The 19,073-nt window shown below is 52.8% G+C and overlaps 1 protein-coding gene across 5 annotated transcripts in view; it reads left to right on the top strand.

The window, feature by feature from the left end:
• Window positions 1-301: 301 nt before the first annotated feature.
• PHF19 (PHD finger protein 19) overlaps window positions 302-19,073 on the top strand; it is a 30,846-nt gene continuing 12,074 nt past the window's right edge. The window contains exons 1-8 of one of the 5 annotated variants that reach the window (XM_073314206.1): window positions 302-408; window positions 4,441-4,644; window positions 6,057-6,138; window positions 9,262-9,357; window positions 10,509-10,609; window positions 12,319-12,467; window positions 14,140-14,235; window positions 15,487-15,555. In XM_073314206.1, the coding sequence (XP_073170307.1) occupies window positions 4,456-4,644; window positions 6,057-6,138; window positions 9,262-9,357; window positions 10,509-10,609; window positions 12,319-12,467; window positions 14,140-14,235; window positions 15,487-15,555 (782 nt within the window). In that variant the 5' untranslated portion in view covers window positions 302-408; window positions 4,441-4,455. Of the gene's footprint in view, window positions 574-1,184; window positions 1,257-3,940; window positions 4,645-6,056; window positions 6,139-9,261; window positions 9,358-10,508; window positions 10,610-12,318; window positions 12,468-14,139; window positions 14,236-15,486; window positions 15,556-19,073 lie in introns of those variants that run through there. The other 4 variants (XM_073314205.1, XM_073314203.1, XM_073314204.1 and 1 more) reach the window with 4 other exon arrangements.

Raw genomic sequence — 19,073 nt, 5'->3', positions numbered from 1 at the left:
GTGTGTGCACGTGTGTTTCGGCGTGTGGCTCTGGGTGTAGCTACCGGTACACGTGGACAGGTGTACCTGAGCGTGAGTTTCTGTCCGCACGGCCGGGGGTGGCTGTGTGTGGAAGGGCCGGGGGCAGCAGGGTCGGGCGGGCTGCCTGCCCCTCTCGGCGGGTGCGCGCACGCGTGTCCGTGGGGGCAGCGGCGGGGGGGGGGGGGGACACACGCGGCGCAGCCTGGCCGGGCGCGTGCGGTCTGCGCGCGGCGTGGGGTGGCCCCGCAGCCCCCGGGCCCAGGCCGGCCGCACGTTCCCTTTAAATGCAGCCGGCGGGGAGCTGTCCGGGCGCTGCCTGGCTTCCTGCAGGATGGAGCCGGGCGGAGGAGGCGGAGGGGGGGCCCGTGCTAATTACATAAGCAAAACGTAAATAATTCGCGGGAAAAAGTGAAAAAGATGGCGCCCCGCCTCACCCGCCTGCAGCGCCGCTAGCCGGGGAGCAGCCGGCGCGCCCGGGGGCGGCATGGGGGGGACCCCGCGCCCCAGGCACTGAGCCGCCCGCGGGCAGCGCCCCAAGGACCTGGCGGAGCGGTAAGGGGGGGGGCGCGGGGCGCGGGCACCCGGCGCAAAGTTTGCAAGGCGCCCGCGGGTGCGGGGCTGGCTGGGGCAGGGGGTGTCTGCGCTTGGAGATCCAGGCGAGAAGGAAACTCCCCCCCCTCCCCTCCCGCAGACTTTGTGGATTTTGTAGGGTTATAGCTAGATTTTTTGGGGGGGGGGAGGGGAGGTGGGTGGTGGTGTGTGTGGGGGGGGTCTTCGGCAGATCCTGACACACTCGCCGGGGGCTGAACCTGCTTCCTTGGCGGGGGGTGTTGCACGGGTTAAAAAGCAACAACCCCCCCCCCAATGAGGACAAACCCCCCCCCCGCCCCGCCCCAAGCGATTGTTAGTCCGGGCACGTTGGCGGCTCGGGCGGCCGCGGCCGGAAAGTTAGCGAGGGAGCGGAGAAAACCGGCCCCGGCCCTGCCGACGCGTCCGAGGATGCAAACGTGGGAGCCGCGACCCGCCCCCGCGGCGGGGCCTGAATCCCACGGGAGCTTTGGCCCCGCGTGTCAGTGACTTCGTTGCCGCCGCCTCCGCCCCCTGCCCTGTCTGGGGGCCCGTTTGCCGGGGGCCGGGTGCGTCTCAAACGCCCCCCCCCACACCAAAAATAATGGTTTTAATTTTGAATGTTTTTGAATCAGCCAATCACAGCTCTGTGGGCGACCGGCTCCTCGGTGAGGGCCCGCCGCGGAGAGTTTTGCTGCCGGGGCCGGAGGGGGCCGGTCCTGGCTGGTGGAGAAAGGGAAATCGGGAGGGTCGCTGGGCGCGCCCCCAGCTTACGGGGCTGCCCCCTTCTCTCCCAGCGGGGGGGACACGTGGCGCCCACCCCCACCAGACGCTCTTCCCCTCCCGCCGGGGCCGGGGGCGGTGAATGAACCTGCCCTTGCGGGAGGCGGGGGCGCCGGCGATCCGCCCCTTCCCAAAGCACCGCCGAGCCGCCAGGGAAAGGGGTTGCCCGGGCTGCTCCCTCGCCTGGGCTTTGGGCGCGGACCCCGGGTGCGCGGGTCTGGTCCCCCGCTGGGCACCGGCCCCTGGCTCCGGCCGGCAAGAGCGCGCTGGCGGGGGGCTGAGTAATTAGCGCAGGGAGCTTTTCCTCCGAGAGGCCACAGGGTCCTTCCCGAAAAGGGGATTCATGCCTCTGGAATGTGGGAGAGTCGCTGACGTTCCCGGGCCTGGCAGCGATGTTTCATCTTCAAATAGTCGCTTCCTGGCGCGAGCGGCCCGGGAGGGAGAGCTCAGTGGTGTGAGCACTGGCCGGCCAAGCGCAGGCTTGTGAGCTCAATCCTTGAGGGGGCCCTTGAGGGATCTGGGGCACAACTGGGGATGGGCCCTGCTTTGAGCAGGGGTTGGACGAGATGGCCTCCTGAGGTCCCTTCCAACCCCGATATTCTGTGGATTCTATTCTGTGAATCATTGCTTTTATTTCTCCCCCGGGGGTGGGGGCCCAAAGGCAAACACCCCTTTTTAACTTTAGCGGAAGGAGAGACCGAGTGTTCTTGGGCCGGCTGCTCTTCCTGTCTTCGCTTTATCCTCTTCTGAGATGCGAAGAAAAGGAATATGATTCCAACCATTATTCTGGAAAGGAAGCGAGGTGTTTTCAGTTTGGGACTGGCTGCCTTGGACTTGCCTGGAAAGGCGCCTTGCTCTCTAGCAAATATTTGACAAGCTGGGAATGTGTGTCATTTCCCAGGAGTAGCCCAGCTTTCCTTGAATAGGGCCAAATCCAGGGGGGAGTCTAAACTGGTGTTTGTCACTTCCTCTTCTAGCCCACTTGGAGTGGAGTACAAGTCATACCGATTTAGACTTACCTGTGAATCCGCAGGAAAGTTTTGCATTGCGTGGGCATATCAGGCAATCCCAGGGGCCTGGGTGAGAAAAGATCATCCTGAAGATTACACTGAATTAGGGGTTCCAGTCCCTATTCTGGCAAAATTCCCACTGATGTCAGGGGGATCCTCTCCTGTGTGAAGGCTGTCTTTGATTATTAGCTGGTAATGATAGCTAAAGGCTGGATTCTCATACTCTCCCTGTTGGGTAGCATTTTACTTCACAAATGGTCCAGTGAGGAGGGCCCAGTGAGACTAGAGCTGGGAGAACCGATCCGGATACATTACTTGAACCTTTGCCCTGAAACTGGATGTTTATGCATGGGGGATGGGGAAAGGCGATTTTTTTTTTCCATTCAAATGTTATTTTTTGCATGCTTTCTGCACTTCCGGGTTCTGTCCCGGAGCGCAGACACCAGAAGCGAGTGAGGCTGCTGTCTAGGAATTTCCAGCCTAATTCTGTGGATTCAAGAGGTTTAGATAGTTGGGAAGAGAAAACTTCAAAATGAAGTTTGCCCACTACTCATGGATGGGAGTTTCCAAATGCCCTGACCTCCCCTGCTTTAGCCTTTCTGTCTCTGTAACTCTGGTACCTGTCATCTGTCTCTGAATAATAACCATATAGTACTTGTTTTACTAAACTGAAGGCCAAACCAAATTCACATTGAAGTCAGTGGGTGTCTTCCCATTGACTTAAGGGGAAACTGAAACAGGTCTTAATATCATAGTCTGGTTTAATATGAAAACAAATCAGAGGGTGACTTGCATTTTTCAGTGGCCTGTAGCAGCTTGCTGATGTGATTGCCCAGAGACCATGCTCTTTGTGGGGTTTGCTTTGCTTGGCTACATTTGGACAGACTTGCATTAACTTTAGTTGAGAGACTCGCTAACCACTAAAATTTGACTCATCGAAGCTGTAAGTCTTATTGGTAGTTTGTAGGGTGTGCTCCTGTATTCATGTTTGCATGCAAGTCCCAAGGGTAAAACACATTGAGTTGTTTATATATTAAATCAATTCCAGGGCATAAACTAAGGCAGGAGTTCGTGTTGCAATTAAAGGGACAGTATCAAGATAAAAATCCTGTGTCACTCAATGATGTTGCCTTACCTGTGTTTACTAATGATATCAATGATTATTAAAACTGGAAGTATTTTAAAAATCAAATTTACTTGATGCCATTTGTTTACTTTTTGCTCTTCACTCCCCTAGGAGAGTGAAACTCGGCTGGTCAGTATCACTTTCTGTTTATAGTCAGTTGAATTTTCATGCTGGTGCCTTGATCCGGTGCTGCTGGGTTTGGGGGTTTATTAAAAAGTGCAGAATCATAGAATATCAGGGTTGGAAGGGACCTCCAGAGGTCATCTAGTCCACCCCCCTACTCAAAGCAGGACCAATCCTCAATTTTTGCCCCAGATCCCTAAATGGCCCCCTCAAGGATTGAACTCGCAACAAGAGAAATGTTTGAATTAAAATTCACAGAAATAAAAAGTAAATTCTTTCAACCCTTCAAATGTACATCTTTTGGCCGAAGTATTTCAGACCTGACGGGGCCTTCTGAAATGAGTGGTACCAGAGAAGCTCTTCTCTTTGTTCATTATGATCTTAGCTGTATCCCCTCTTCCTTGGTTTTGTTAACTGAAGGCTAATATAACTTATGTTTTCTCAGCTACAGACTGGGACCTCTGGTTCTAAAAGCATATACGCCTCTACAGCTTGAGCTAAAAGAGTGGCTATTAGCCAAGGCTGAAGCAGGTTCATCAACCTCTATTTGTGGCCCTGCCACTACTCTAGGGGAACAGAATGCCACACGGAGTGGGTTACACTAGCAATAATCCTGTGCTATGCATAAGGTCTGTAACATCAGCTTCATTATAGAGACAAAACTCCCACTGAAGTGGGTGAGAGCTTTGTCTGATTAAGGATGGTGAGACTGGTACCAATGGCTCCCAGTACTGGAGAGTTTGCATGATCAGAACTAGCTTTTCCTTATGTTGTGATGGCAAAGTCACTGAGTGTGTGTTTTATTGGCAGTGTCTGCTGAGGCTCATGGAGAACGGCACACACGACCCAATCATCCGAGATGTCTATGCAGCTGCCAGCCACCTGCAACAAGCAGCCGTCAACTCTTCTGCGAATGGGAGTGGCTGCAAAGATCTGATGGTCAAACTGACTGAGGGGCAGTATGTGCTTTGCAGGTGGACTGATGGACTCTATTACCTTGGAAAGATCAAGAGGGTAAAGTAGGCGTTCAAAGCTCTATGCAATCTGACACGGTTCTCTATTACTTACTTATATACCAGAGATGTGCTTGAATCAGAGCCTAGATCCAAATGTTCCAAGTTTTATTGGGGGTGAGGGGTTGGAATCTGAACCTGGATCCTGATTTGAACTTCCCAGCAGATCCCGATATCTCAGTAATTGGAGTGACCCAAATCCTGCCTTCAAGTACCCCCAAACTTTGGGTGTTTTGAAATCTGGATTCAGGTCCCAGTTTGGGTGAATGCATCTGTCTCATTTTAAAGGGCTAAACAGAAGCCCTTTTCTCTGCTAACACTAGACCTGTGCAAACCTTCCTGGGCTCATTTCCTAAGAGCTTCCCAGGCTAAGCCTTGCAGTTTGCTTCACAGGGGACTGACCCCTGCAAATCTGTTTGGAGGTTTGTTAGACTCCCACTCCATGTGCGCAAGTCCCTAGTCCTATCTCCTTCTCTCCAGGACCCCGAGAACAGCTTCTCTCACATACGTTGGGCATGGGCAGCAGGTCTTCCTTCCCTTCTTACTAAACACAGTTGGAAGTTCGACATTGTATTTATTTGATGGAAGCTGTCATTTTATCAAATCACCTGAAACAAAAACAATCAGCAACATATTTCATGTGCAATTTTATGGCAACATTTGTACTTTTTATTTCCCACAAGTTCTAGTCTTTACACAGGAAGTTGGTGGCAGAGTCATGCTGGAAGACACTTAACCTCTCTGTGCCTCAGTTTACTTACCTGTGAAACTTTAACACATGCCCAACTTTTGTAAAGTAATTTGAGAGCCCTCCGTGAAAGATGCTGGCTAAGTGTTATCAGAAGGACTAGGCTCGTGAAAGCTGTCCAGGGTCAGTGAGGCACATCCAGTGATTGTGCTGCGATGGTAAACAGCCCGACTACTGGGTTTAAGACAAATTCTGCAGGTGGGTGGCTTGGCAAATTTGGGAACTCATTCTCAGGCTGCTGGTTTCCATCCAGCCCATATCAGTGGTGACCAGAAATCATTTCATTTGATGGTGAAATGAGGTGATGGGCTTCCGTCCGGTTTCTAGATGGTAAGCAGATCATCACGTTAGTGGGCTCCTCAGCAGAGATGCTAAGGGCTGGATGAGTGTGGGAACAAAGACTCTCTTATCTCTCGATGGTACTCCAAGGCAGGGGTGGGCACTGGTGCTGCCCGTGTGCCTGGTAGGTGGCAACACGGCCAGCTTTGGTTTTCAGGGCTCTTAGTCTAGCATCCCTCACCAAAGCAAAATGCAACTGGATGTTCCTTTAAAATCCACATGCTGCAGTGAGTTCCTGTGCAGAGCTATCAGAATGTTGTGAGTTTACAAAAATGCTTAAAGTGAGGGGGATAAAATTGCACCTGACACCTCTCTTGTTTGCACAGGTAAGTGGCTCCAAACAGAGCTGTCTTGTGACCTTTGAAGATAACTCCAAGTACTGGGTCCTTTGGAAGGATATTCAGCATGGTGAGTGAAGCTCTGGTCTCTTCTCCTGCCCTGGGGTTTTTTAAATAGGCAGGGACAAATCCCAAAAGGGGCTCAGCACCTTCTGCTCCTAAGGATGGACCTGAAGACTCCCCAAACTTCCCATTTTCTCTTGTTTTGCTGGAGTGGCTTTAGCTGCGTGAGGCCTGGACGTTGTTTAATCAAAGGTAGCTCTGGGACATCTGCTTCCATTGCTCTCAGCTGACTCCTTTGCTGCCCTACACTGGCTCTCCATTTATCAGGAGTGCTCCTGGGATCTTTGCACTGTGGGTCACCGAGCATGGGTGCCAAGTTAGATGGTAGGTTTTGGTATAACATACGTACGATGCAGCATGACTCAGCCTCCCCTGCCCAGACTCAGCGAGGGAATGCCCCATGGAAACATACCGCCTAGCCACTGGTCCGTACCCCTATGCCCTGTCTGTAGGATTTCTGCCCCCACTCTGCGCTGCATGGGGAAGGGGGTCAATGCAGATGCCACTAAAGTCATTCTGTTCACGGGCTGATATTTCTGATGTGTCATGTGCCAGGTCTGGATAAAGGCTCCAAATGTACCTGGCTGGGATCTGTAGGATATCTTTGCATCGTTGTATGTAAAAAAAAACCAAAAACAAAAAACCTCCGGCATTTTAACGCTTTCAGTGCTGTCCAGAGCAGCAGGTCTGTCCAGAAAATGAGCGGTTTGTCTGAGTGGACATTCCTTTAACCCCTTGGGGCCATTTATTTGACTGGCGGTCTGGAAAATGTTAGGAGGAACAAGAACTGTTTGGATGTTCTGGCTAGACTAATGGTGGTTCGCTGGGCTGTGTTTGTCTCTGGCTGGTGCTTGCGTCATGGCCAGTGGCAGGATTCTTATCTCTGGCTTACATCCTGCCTGTGTGATCATTTAGCTCCATTTGTTTGGAGCTGTGAATTTTGCCGATGTGCCTGGGTTTTTCCCATGGGAGATACTCCTCGTCCTAATGGTCGAGGAAGGCTGGGTCAGGAGTCCCAACAGAGGCCACCAACACGTCTTCCCAAGGGTTGGGTGTGCTCTTTAGTGAGACATGTCTCCTGCTGCTCTCGGAGGTTGTGTGTCTGGTACCTGCAGAAGCCTTAGCCACTGGTGGCCCAAGGAATAAGAGACTGGAACTAGGAAACAAGCCTGGGTCTTGTGTGTGGCAATGCAGAGCTCAGTGGCTAGCCATGCTCACAATCCCATCAGACTGGCCTCAGACGCTGCTGTGTCACGTGGATGATCAAGCTGAATCGTTTTAGTCTAGAAAGAGCAGATGCCTCAGCTAGTGCCTTTGTCCACCTAGGGCGATACTTCCCCCTGCCCTGTGCAGAAGACCAATGCTGTCATAGCAGCTCTGTCTTCAGGAGCAATGCTGAAAAGAATCCAGTTTAGCATTTGGGGCGTTTAAATAATAGGATTTTGCACCAGCGTCCATGTAACATTCCACTTCTGGGATAATACGTGGCATTTATAACGTGCTGCTCGTCCCATAAAATGCCATTGAAAGTTTTCTTTTTAAACAAAACATGCAGGAATAGCTTCATCTTCATGGAAACGGGGATGGGGCAGGTGTTTGATGTGCCTCTAGCCATACTTACACCTCAGGTTTAGGGCAGGGAGTGAAGGAGGATACCAGGCCCTGCTGGGACTATGGCCACATGTCGTTTGCTCTGGAGCAGTCCCTCACCTCCCTGTGCAAGTGATGGAATCTGCCATCCGGTGATCGTGTGCTCATGAGGTGTGGGCTGTGAACGTGCATATGAGTAAAGGTTGGGATGAGCTTCCACTGAAATCCAGCCTCTAGTTTGTTTTCACTCTGTAAGGTAAGCACTTGGCCATCCATTTGGATGAGGGATGCAACAGAGATCCTAGTCCCATGAACCTGTTCATAGCCAGAAGAAACAGCGGAAGAGAAATATGGCCTTGAATAGGATGACTTTGAAACTTCCCTGAGGCAGCAGCACGTCTTTAAACCTTTCACTTTATTTCTGATCCAAAGACAAAGGGTGCAATCCTGACTCTATTTGAGTGACTGGGAGTTGCACTCTGAATATGTAAGTGCTCCTAGAGGGGAGGTTCTCAAACTGGGGGTCGGGACCCCTCAGCGGGTCATGAGGTTATTACAGGGGGGCGGGGGATCGCGAACAGTCAGCCTCCACCCCAAACCCCGCTTTGCATCCAGTACTTATAATGGTGTTAAATATATAAAAAAGTGTTTTTAATGTATAAGGGGGGTCGCACTCAGAGGCTTGCTATGTGAAAGGGGTCACTAACAAACAAAAGTTTGAGAACTACTCTGTTAGATCCTGCGTCTCTTCTCACACCAGTACAATTCCATTGACCCAATGGATGTACTTTGGATTTACCCTGGGCCGAGTGAGATGAGAGTCCGGCCCCTAGAGCCTATTTATGGGCTGCCTTGGTACAGAAATCTTGATTTTGCTACAGGCAAAAAAAAAAAGCTATAAATTAACGTGCTCTTGGATGTCTTTTCACAAGGGCATGTCATGGGAATGATTTTTTTTTTTTTTCACCCCAGTTTTCTGGCTAAGCTCGAAGCACACTTCAGTATTTTGCCAAGTCTGGTGTGTGTAGGGGCCAAGACAAAATTTGCTGGTTCTGATCCAGTAGGTCAGTTCTTAGCTGGAGTTTCTGCAGATGCCGGCAACCCTCGCTTTGTTACAGATGTCCCTCCCAGACAGACCTGGGAACGTATGTTAGTTGAAAAGCAAATATCATCCTTCTTGGGGGAAACTGTTCTCCTCTGTGACCCAAAGTGGTGGCTGAACAGAAGGATGCGCAAGTGTCTAAGAGGATTCTGGGTTGGGCTCCCCACGTAGAATGTTCTGGGATAGGTTCTAGCCTGCATATGTGTCTGCACATAGAGGTGTAACTACTGGTGAGCTCGTGGTCAAGCCAGGAAGAGAACTTAGGAGTTGCCCAGGTTCTTTCCTTTAACTATATAATGTGGTGTGTGTGTGTGTTTGAGGGTATAAATAGAATTTTGCCAGCAGACCCTCTTCCCCACCCCCTCCCGGGTATTTCCTGCCAAGATGTTGCCTGAATCACGCATCTCTGAACCCACTGCTCTCTTGCTCTTTTTTTAGCTGGTGTCCCCGGAGAAGAGCCAAAGTGTAACATCTGCCTGGGAAAGACATCAGGGCCCCTGAACGAAATCCTCATCTGTGGAAAATGTGGTCTAGGTAAGAGCGAGTGCTGCTCCAGGTAGAGTGTGATGCCCCCCCGGATTGTGGAAACTGCTTCAGATTCCGATGCTCTTCTCAGACTGGAGCAGGGCCCAGCACGCCTGGTTCCCCCTCCTGCAGGCCCTGTGCTGCGAGAGAGCATGGCTGCCTTGCTTCGACATTTCTGGCTGACCCTGGCAGTGACGGTGGCTTTCATTTTTGTGTTTTCTGGTACTGAAGGGCCACAATGTCATTGCTTGGGCAGGAAGGAGAAAATGAACTTGGCACACTTGGCAGACCTTTTCTCACAGAGTAGCAGACCAGGGTGGAGGAGCAGGGGATCCGCTCCTCCCCTTTTACACTAAGCTGATACTTGCAGAGTTTATTAATAAGGGATACCCGATGAACAGAGCTGGCCATTTCCCCGGTACGGTGTCATGTGTCACTCTGACATTCACTGAAAACCAGGTGCCCAGTGTGGCCACTCTCAGGCAGAATCCCCACTGGCTTCGGGATCCCAGGGGTCCCAGCTTTGGGGTCCCAGCACTGCCGCAAGACAGGTTAGAACCACAGAAAGCAGCTGAGGAGTAACATGACTGTTCGCATTTGGTTGAGAGCTGAGTGCACGTATGTTTGGGGGAATGATCGGGGGGGTGGGCCGCATGGGGCTGCGTGTACGTTTGGGGAGGAGGAGTGAGACTGTGCATGGGATGGGGTGTAGTGGGCGGGGGATGAATGGAGGGCATGTGTGGGTGTGTATATATTTGGCAGGATGAGTGGGGCTGTGAATGGGTGTGCGTGGGGGGTGTATGTTTACGGGGGATGGGATGCAGCTAATGTTTCCTCTCGGTTCATTGAAACCCCCGGGCGTCCCATGGCTCTGATACGCCGGCTGCAGGGGAGCTGTGCCGTTAATGCTGGATGCGTGCTGAGCTCCAGGCTGGCCTTTCTCTGGCCGGGAGAACCTGGCGTTATCCAGTCGGGGCTACGGGATACCCGTTAATCCCCTTCCACGACCTGTGGCCGATCATTAGCGGCTGCTGTTACTGTGTGTGTTTGTGGGTGGGCCGTACCTACGCGCACACAACCCCTGCCTTCTCATTGGCCAGCTGGTCTCTGTGCTCCCAGAAGGCTCTTGGCTCGCTGTACACTGATTGTCCCTCCTCTAGGCTATCACCAGCAGTGCCACATCCCGGTGGTGGACAGCAGCGACGGCCCCGTGCTGACGCCCTGGTTTTGTCGGAGATGTATATTTGCCCTGGCTGTACGGGTGAGTGAGGCTCGCCGTCCTGCTCGCTAGCTCTCCGGTCCGTTTTTGGTTCTGCGGGGGTGGCGATTACAAGTTAGCTCCTTCCCTTCTGGGGGCTGCCAACCGCAACAAGAACCTGCCCTGCCAGGTGGTTTTTGCTGGGCAAACGCTCTGCAGTGGGTGGCTGACTGCGCGGTACTTACCCCGGCTCTTCATACAGGGGTTAGCTTAGGGGGACTGGGCAGAAGAGCCCTGCATTCCTATGGAGGGGTGAAATCCTTTGTAGCTGATGGCAAGGGGGCAGGATCACCCGCTCTGTGCTGGGACAGAAGGGAGCCAGCTTGCATCGCCCCTGCTCGGGGGCTGCCGGTTCAGCACCCCCTGCTGTGTCTGGAAGCCCACTCTAACTTGTGCCCCATGGGTCGTGGCAGGGCACGGAATCGTAAGGCTTCACCTTGGCTGTGCCTCCCACATGGGGGCAGGGAGAGCTCCTGCAGCGCTGGCCTAGCTGTCTCTGTGCCTGGCAGGGGGGCCCTGCTGCACAGAGGGAGTTTACCAGTCGGGGGCAGGGCAGCCCCTCTGCACCAGCCAAGCTGGCAGAAGGCAGCCGTGGTGCAGAGGGGAAGTCACGGCTCAGTCGAGGTCTCAGCTGAAATAACTGGGGAAAATCCTGGAAAACATTAAAAAGTGACTGTTACTCCTGGGACCTGCCCATTTCAACAGGGGAAAGGGACCCGTGTTCCCTGCCTCCATGGCGTGCTCCTGTACAACAGCTGTGTTCCCTTTCGCTCCAGCCCCCAGCTCCTGCCAGCGGGCGTCAGTGGCCAGAAAGCCGTCTTGAGTCGTCCTGATTGCTACTAGCGCCCATGTCAGGGTTATGGAGCAGAGATGGGCTTAAGCCACAGAGCTCAGCCCTGCGCCCTCCGGCTTCTGGGGGGAGCACCGCCAGGCCTATATCAGTTTAAAGAGAAATTCAAATCCCAGGCTTTCCCTGGCACTTGCTTCTCTTTGCCCCAGTAGGCTGTATTCCATGATTGATTGATTTTACACAGTAGCTTTCACCAGGATTCAAAAGTGACTAGTGATCTGGGGCCCGACCCAGCTGCTGCCCTTTAAAGGGGCCTGCTTTTCAGAGAGTTCTGACCCTTTGCCCTGTGCAGATTGGGCCCTTTTTAAGGAATCTCTTGATCGGGAACCCAGACGTGAACCCCAGGCTGATGTAACACTAAGGGATTGCGAATACTGGAAGCAGAACATTGGGGAATTCAGGAATGCAAGAGCAGGGAAAGAGGACATGTTTTCAGCTAAGGCTGAACTGACATTATGGGAGTAGCAGCATGAGTGTCTGGTAGGAGTTGTGGTCGTGCAGCCCAGCACTCCTTCAGCATCTTTGTTAGAAGGGGCTCTTTGGGCTTTACCCTCATGGATTTGTTTCTATGCTTCCCACTGGGTATGACCCCCATTTTGCAGGTGGGGAAACTGAGGCACAGAGCAGGGAAGTAACTGCTGGGTAGCCTTGGGCTAGTCAATTGGCAGAGCGCACTGACTCTTTGCCCCCTGATCTGACCATTAGCTACTTTCGTGCACCCTCCAAATTTGGGACCTGAGCCTGCATCCTTGCAGCTGATGGCAAAATGCCCATTGACTTCCATGGGGCCAGGCTCGCTCCCCTAGTCACAAGCTTCCTCGTGCACGGCTGTGCTGACCCAGTGTTCTGCTTGGTCCTGCAGAAAGGTGGCGCCCTGAAGAAGGGAGCCATCGCCAAGACGCTGCAAGCCATCAAGATGGTGCTGTCCTACAACCCGGAGCAGCTGGAATGGGATTCTCTGCACAGGACCAATCAGCAGCAGTGTTACTGTTACTGCGGGGGGCCTGGCGAGTAAGGCCCCAAACTTATTACACTGCTCTTGGATTTGAATGTGGCTATCAAAGATCAGACTTCTAATGTGTGTGACATGCCCCCTCCTCCAGTATAACCGAGACCGCCGGTCCTGCACAGCGGCAGGGACCTATGCTAGCCTTACTTACCGACTCTGTAGCTGATGCATGAGCCAGACTAGAACCCAGCTCCCTCTCCCATAACTGTTCGCTGAGCAGGGCCAGGGAGAGCGAGACAGAGTGGGTGGGACAGAATACGACCAGGAAGCAAGACAGGGCTGCTTCAATTGCAGTCACTGTTTAGATTCAAACTGCACTTTAGCCCATACTAGCTGGGCTGTTCAGTGTTAGTCTAACATCACCTTGGCTCGGGGAGGGAGAGAAATGGAGCTAGCTAGCATGAACTGACTCCCTGGGCTGTTTTTGATCTTTGTATCATGGTAGCAGCTGAGATCAGGGCCCTGTTGTGCCAGGCATGGTACAAAAACAGGGAGAGACAGAGCCTGGCACACCGAAGCTTCCAATCTAAATAGACAAGATGGGCAAAGGACGTGTCATTATCCCCACCGTATAGATGGGGCACTAGGGCACAGAGCTGAGGGCTTGTCCACGAATGCAGAGGAAGACTGTTACAAAGTCTGGGACTAGTGTCCCGGTCCAGTACCTTAACCACCAGGCCATCCTTCCTCCCTAGGGCAAGTGTGAGATTGAAGGTCAGTTCCCGGGGAAGGCTTTTTTGAGGGTGCAGTTCTCACCCCATAAGCACGTGTCAGGTTCTGAGTTTGCAGCGTTTCCCATTCCCCCGAATGTGGCTGCTGAGCATGTTGCCCCGTCTCCAGGAGGAAGGCGATGGGTTGCAGTTTACTCAGCGCTGATGCAGTGGCTCTGGGATGCAAGAGCTGCTTCCCCTTGCTGTAACAACAAGCTGCAGGTGGGAATCCCCCATCTGAAAATAACCCAGTTGGGGAAAGGCACAGAGGACCAAAATAACCATCTAGAGAGCTGCTGCAGGGTGCATTTGCAGTGAGGCTTCCTGTATGCTTAATTGGGAGAGGCTGCTAAGAAAGCCAGCTGTCCCAGCGAGCTGCTGAGGTGTGAGGTTATCAGTGTGATCAAAATACCTAATCCAGGGTGAAAGGCTGCGACCAAGTAGCTTTAGTTACTAAACTTTATCTTTGATAAAAAATATTGTCCGGAAATCCAGATCTGGGTAGCATCTGGGGTCTTCCAAGGGGCCCCTGGTTAAGTGCCCAACTCCCATTGCAGTTCAGTGGGGCTGGTTGACTTCTTTGCCTCCTTCGAAAACTCTGTCTGGACCCCCCTGCTCCCCCTTTTTAATGTAAATGTCAGTGGTGGATTTTTTTAAATATAGCCCTTCCCCTGCAACATTACAAACCCAGACCCATCAGGCCTGATTCTCCACTGTCCTGCGCCTTGCGCCGTCATTTCCACCAGTGTTGAGGGGGTATGAAATTCTGCCATTCCCATTTGGGGAGCGTTGCACACCCATTTTGCACACTTACTTTGCCCTGGTGTCAATGCCTGCCCAACATGCTGCGCAATCGAGAATTGCCTCCATTTGCCTGTAGGGCACCATGTATGGCAAAGGTGATCTAGTCCTAATGCACCTCACACCACCTCTGAGAGTGTTGAAATCTGGTCTCTCTTCCCAGATGGTACCTGAAGATGCTGCAGTGTTACAGTTGCAGGCAGTGGTTCCACGAGGCCTGCACGCAGTGCCTTAGCGACCCCATGATGTTTGGAGACAGGTACGTCCTTCCCCAGCTCACCCTGTTGTTTTGTTCCATGCATCCCTGAGGGTCGAGCCAGAGTTGTGCATTGGTCAGTCTATTTCCTCCCCCGGCTGACTGTTAACACGCTCACTGATGCTTTGGGAGCAGCTGGAATCAGTGGGGTTGTGTCCCTTCATCCCAGGCAATCGGGCTTCCTTCAGGTGTCCTGGGAATTGCTGCTCGGCTGAAATCCTGGCTGATTGCTTGGCCAAAAGCTGGTGGATTACAGCAAGCAGCGGTCCGGAGAGAGCTGCCACTTTGAGTTCACTGACTGAGCGAGTGTCTCCCTCTGTCTTGTGTACATGGACACTCAGAGCATGGCAAGCTAGGGTGCAAGTCTGCCCTGCACTAGCCTGCGAGCACTAAATGTCCATGGGGACCCTGCTGCTGCGCACTATCAGTTCCCGAGTGGGATATGGAAGCACCCTGGGGAGCTGTTTGTGTGCAGCAGCGGGGCCTGCGTGGACACTCGGTGCATGGCCGGCTAATGCAGAGCAGATCTGCACCCCGACTTGCTGCGGACTAACTGTGCGCCTGGACAGGTTCCAGGTTGTGCATTCTCTGGCTGTGTGTGGGGAAGGGGGGTCCTTGTCCCTTTGTGTGCAGGGTGGATCTGTGGCTAGGAGATGGCTCCTCACTCATTTCTGACCCCCCAACCTGGTGCAGTCACGGCGTGTTCTGGCCAGCAGCCTGCCAGCCAGGAGACTGCCAGGCACAGCAGAGAGAATGGCTTTTCTCCGATGATCTGAAGCAACTGGCAGTGCTCAGATGGCCTGGGCCACGCTGGGGCAGGCAGAGGGGAGCTTCAGTTCCTCTCTACGATGCCCTCTGGCTGACCCAAAGGGCTGAATTGCTGGACTCTGCAGTGACCTTCTCTGCAGCTGAGGAAGGGGGCAGGGGCAGGACTCTGAAAGGGGCTGGAGGAGGGAGTGAAGCCTGCAAGCATTGCCCGGGGGAGCGGAGTGACTTTGGCCCCAGTCCGGGCCAGAGGACAACACAGCCTGGCACATGCAGGGGGATGGATTCTACCGCAGTCATTGCCCCACATGGGCACAGAGGATCCTGCTGCAATGCTGAGACCCGCTGCCCTTCGGGGAGGGTGGGCTGGTGGCTGGTACTCTACAAGCCAGAGCCTCAGGCTGTCCTGTTGGAGAGATGATCCCAAATCCACCCCCCTTCTGAGCTGCCCCCCACCTTACCCTGTGTTTCTCGCTCTCTCTTTTTCAGGTTTTATGTTTTTTTCTGTGCGGTGTGTAACCAGGGGCCAGAATACATCAAGCGCCTGCCCTTGAGATGGTAAGAGTTGGCGAGTAGTCTCTTTGGGCTCAAGAGATCAGGGCTGGAACCTGGGGCTCCCAACTGATGGGACGAAGCCCTGACTCCTTGGCTGCCAGCCTCCACCTGAATTTCTCTCTCGCTCGGTCAGGGACTTTCAGAGTTGTCCCCGGAACTGCAGAGTCTCTGAAGTGCCTCCACGTGGCCCAGGGTTGTAACTGTCCCTTGGAAGAGACATAGCCAAGCAGATGCATGTGCTGCACCAGAGGGAGGTCATTGCCTTGATATTTTCTCCTATACCGGAGCTCTATTTACGGCTGCTGCAGGAAGGGTGGGATCAGCATTGAGAGGGGCAGGGGGCCGGTCTCTCTGAGAGGAGCCTTAATTTGTGGAATGGAATACACAGCAACAAAGCTGAGAACCACTGATCAGCACAGGGAGAAGGCCAGAGAGAAGCCAGTGTCTAATGGCTTCCTTTCCCCTTGGTGCCCCTTCGAGTGCGGAGTGAAGTGTCTTCAGCTGTCACTTTCCTCTGGGAACTTTCTGTGCAGTTCGGGGGTGGGAACAGAACTCCGCTCAGCCCATCTGGCTCTCTGACCAGCTGTTTGATAATCAGGCATAATTTATCCTTCCTGGGCCTCCTGGCTCTCCCCATTCTGCCCTGCATGCAGCAGGGCCTGGGTTATGCTGGAGGAGGATGAGAATGTGGACGTCCCCAGGGGTCCCCTGTTAATGGCATCCCCATGCCCGCCTAAGCTGCACGTTGAGCTGAAGCTGCATCTTCATGCAGTTACTTGGCCCAGGAGACTGATCTCACACTTGTTTTTAAAAATCAACGGGCCTGGCTCTTAAAGGAGCTGAGCAGCTGCAATCCCCCCCAGTATGAGCGGACTCAGCTCCGCCGAACGTCCGGCTCACCATGTCCTGAGTTCCAACCTAGTGAGCATCCCTGGGTGTGGGCCACTTTCCCCGCAAGCTTTGGGGATCTGTGTGGAGGGGGCATTTGCATTTTATTGGTACGCCCATGATTTATTTTATAGTTTAGGGAGCATTAAAATGTTTCTGCCCCTTCTGTCCTGACCTGCTCTCCCAGTCCAGGGCTGCACACACAGCTGCTTTGATGCCCCTTAATCCCAACCTGCAGAACTGCTACCCATGCTATAATCCTGCTGGTGCAGGTCACTCTGGGCTAGCCCAAGATAATCTGGGACTCAGTGTGTGATCTTCAGTGATCAACCTATGCCATGCAAGCTGGAGCATGGTTCAGTTCCATAGGGGACTAGGCCTTGCATCTAAAACTGGTGTATGTTTGTGGAGTCAGTTAGGGACTAGTGGATGGAAGTTTCCTACTAAACAGAAAGCGGATGATTTGATTTGTGCCCTAAATGGGGAGGCTCCTGACCTTCCACTGGGCTCCATAACTGTGGAGTTCTTGGTCAAAGGGAATCGGCTTGTCTATCATCCTGCATAGTACTGAAGCAGGAGCCTCACACTGGCATTTCACCCTCTCCCTGGTGCAGGGAGGTTGCCAGGATCTTTGCAGCTTTGGAGGCATCACCTGAACTGGCCCTGGCTAGTTCCGTTGTGAGCCTCTTTTCTGACCTACAAGCTAACCCAGGGCTTCTCCTGAGCACACCCTGCTCCGGGAGTCAAGTTGTGTGGCACGGATTCCTATGGAGGCTGGACCCAGGCTGCATGCTTGCCCTATTGTCTGTGAGCCAAAACACATATTTGCCAGCAGATAAGTCACCCAGGTGATCTGGCCACATGTCTCTCCCTTTAGTTAAGGGATTAAGTGCAAGTTTATATAGCAGAGACCTCATAGGTCAGAGGATAAATAACTTTCCCCTTCTCTAGTGCTTCTTATCTGCGGTTCTCAAAATGCTTTACATGTTTATATTAATGAATTCCCACAACCTGCCATGGTGAAGTCGAGGATATGCAGACATTGTTTAACCAGCCACTGAAATGCAGCTTCCTCTGGGATGAAATACAGTAGCTGTTTAACGGGGTATGCCCCTACTGTGCAGCTGGTTTAGAACAGGAATAGAGGGATACCATATATCAGGGGTCGGCAACCTTTTAGAAGCGGTGGGCCGAGTCTTCATTTATTCACTCTAATTTAAGGTTTCACGTGCCAGTCATACATTTTAACGTTTATAGAAGGTCTCTTTCTATAAGTCTATAATATATAACTAAACTATTGTTGTATGTAAAGTAAATAAGGTTTTTAAAATGTTTAAGAAGCTTCATTTAAAATTAAATTAAAATGCAGATCTTATCAGTTTAGTGTGATCCTTGCCCTTGCTTTTCCTTACTGAGTTTTCCAATGTGTGGCATGTATTTGGATACTTTAAGCTGCACACAGGCTTCTGAGTGATCAGTTGTTAACCGACTCTGAGAGGGACAGAGGACAGATTTCATGTGGGAAAATACCTGTTCACACAGGTATGTGGATCCAAATGCTGAAAGCATTGCAAATGCAATTTTCTTCAAACAGTTAAATTTCACTGGCATGGACATAGCAGGTCAGAATAGAGGCCCCATGATCGCTCTCGGTCGCTTCAAGTGCACTTCGCAGATCTCCAAACTTCGATGCCCACAATTCTGAGCTTTTTAACTGAATGAGCTGCATTTCGAAATCTTCAACACCCATCCACTGAAATACAGACAAATCCAAGTTGCTTTCGTTGAACTTTTCAGGTTTAATTAGAAAAGAAAGCATTGGGCCAAATCGCTGGAAATCTTGAAATCTGTCAGAAAATACTGATTCCAGTTCTTGCATGTACATTCTAATCTCAACGTCAAACGCAGCGCGCTGTTCCATGTGGCATGATAGTGATGTAAGCAGCAAATCAGGATGTAAAACTATCCCAGTACAGTGGCGCTGAAATAATTTTTAAGGTGGGGGTGCTGAGCTGTGCCCCCTCTTGCCCCGTCTGCACCCCTCACTGCCCCAGGCTGGGGCCGTGGGCCATAGCTGGGGGGGGCGCTGCAGAGCCCCGGGCCGGTGGTCAGGACCCCAGGCCGGCGGCGGGCTGAGCGGGGCCGGCGGATGGAACCCCGGCTGGCAGCGGGCCAGTGGCCGGTATCCCAGGCCAGCAGCAGAGCCCCGGGCCGGTGGTCAGGACCCCAGGCCGGCAGCGGGCTGAGCGGGGCCGGCGGATGGAACCCCGGCTGGCAGGGAGCCAGTGGCCGGTATCCCAGGCCAGCAGCAGAGCCCCTGGGACCGGTGGCCAGGACCCAGGCAGCGTGAGTGCCACTGAAAATCAGCTCGTGAGCTGCCTTCGGCACACGGGCCATAGGCTGCCTGCCCCTGCCATATATAACTGGGGATGTGTTTCCAGGGAGGCAGGATGTAAACGCAGCCAGCACCTATTTTCATGTGACTAGGAGCCTCTGCGGCCAGCCGTCAGCCTCCTGCACTTTGTTTTTCAGCTAACATTTAGATCATCCAGGAGTCCCCCTCCCCACTACCTGAACTGCAGCACTGAGCATGTGGCTGAAACTGACAAAAAGCCAGGAAACTAGGAATGAAT

The sequence above is a fragment of the Lepidochelys kempii genome, chromosome 16 (genome assembly GCF_965140265.1).
Source record: "Lepidochelys kempii isolate rLepKem1 chromosome 16, rLepKem1.hap2, whole genome shotgun sequence".
Taxonomy (NCBI): Eukaryota; Metazoa; Chordata; order Testudines; family Cheloniidae; genus Lepidochelys; species Lepidochelys kempii.
Note: the sequence above shows the minus strand (reverse complement) of the source record. Positions and strands in the feature narration are given on the sequence as shown.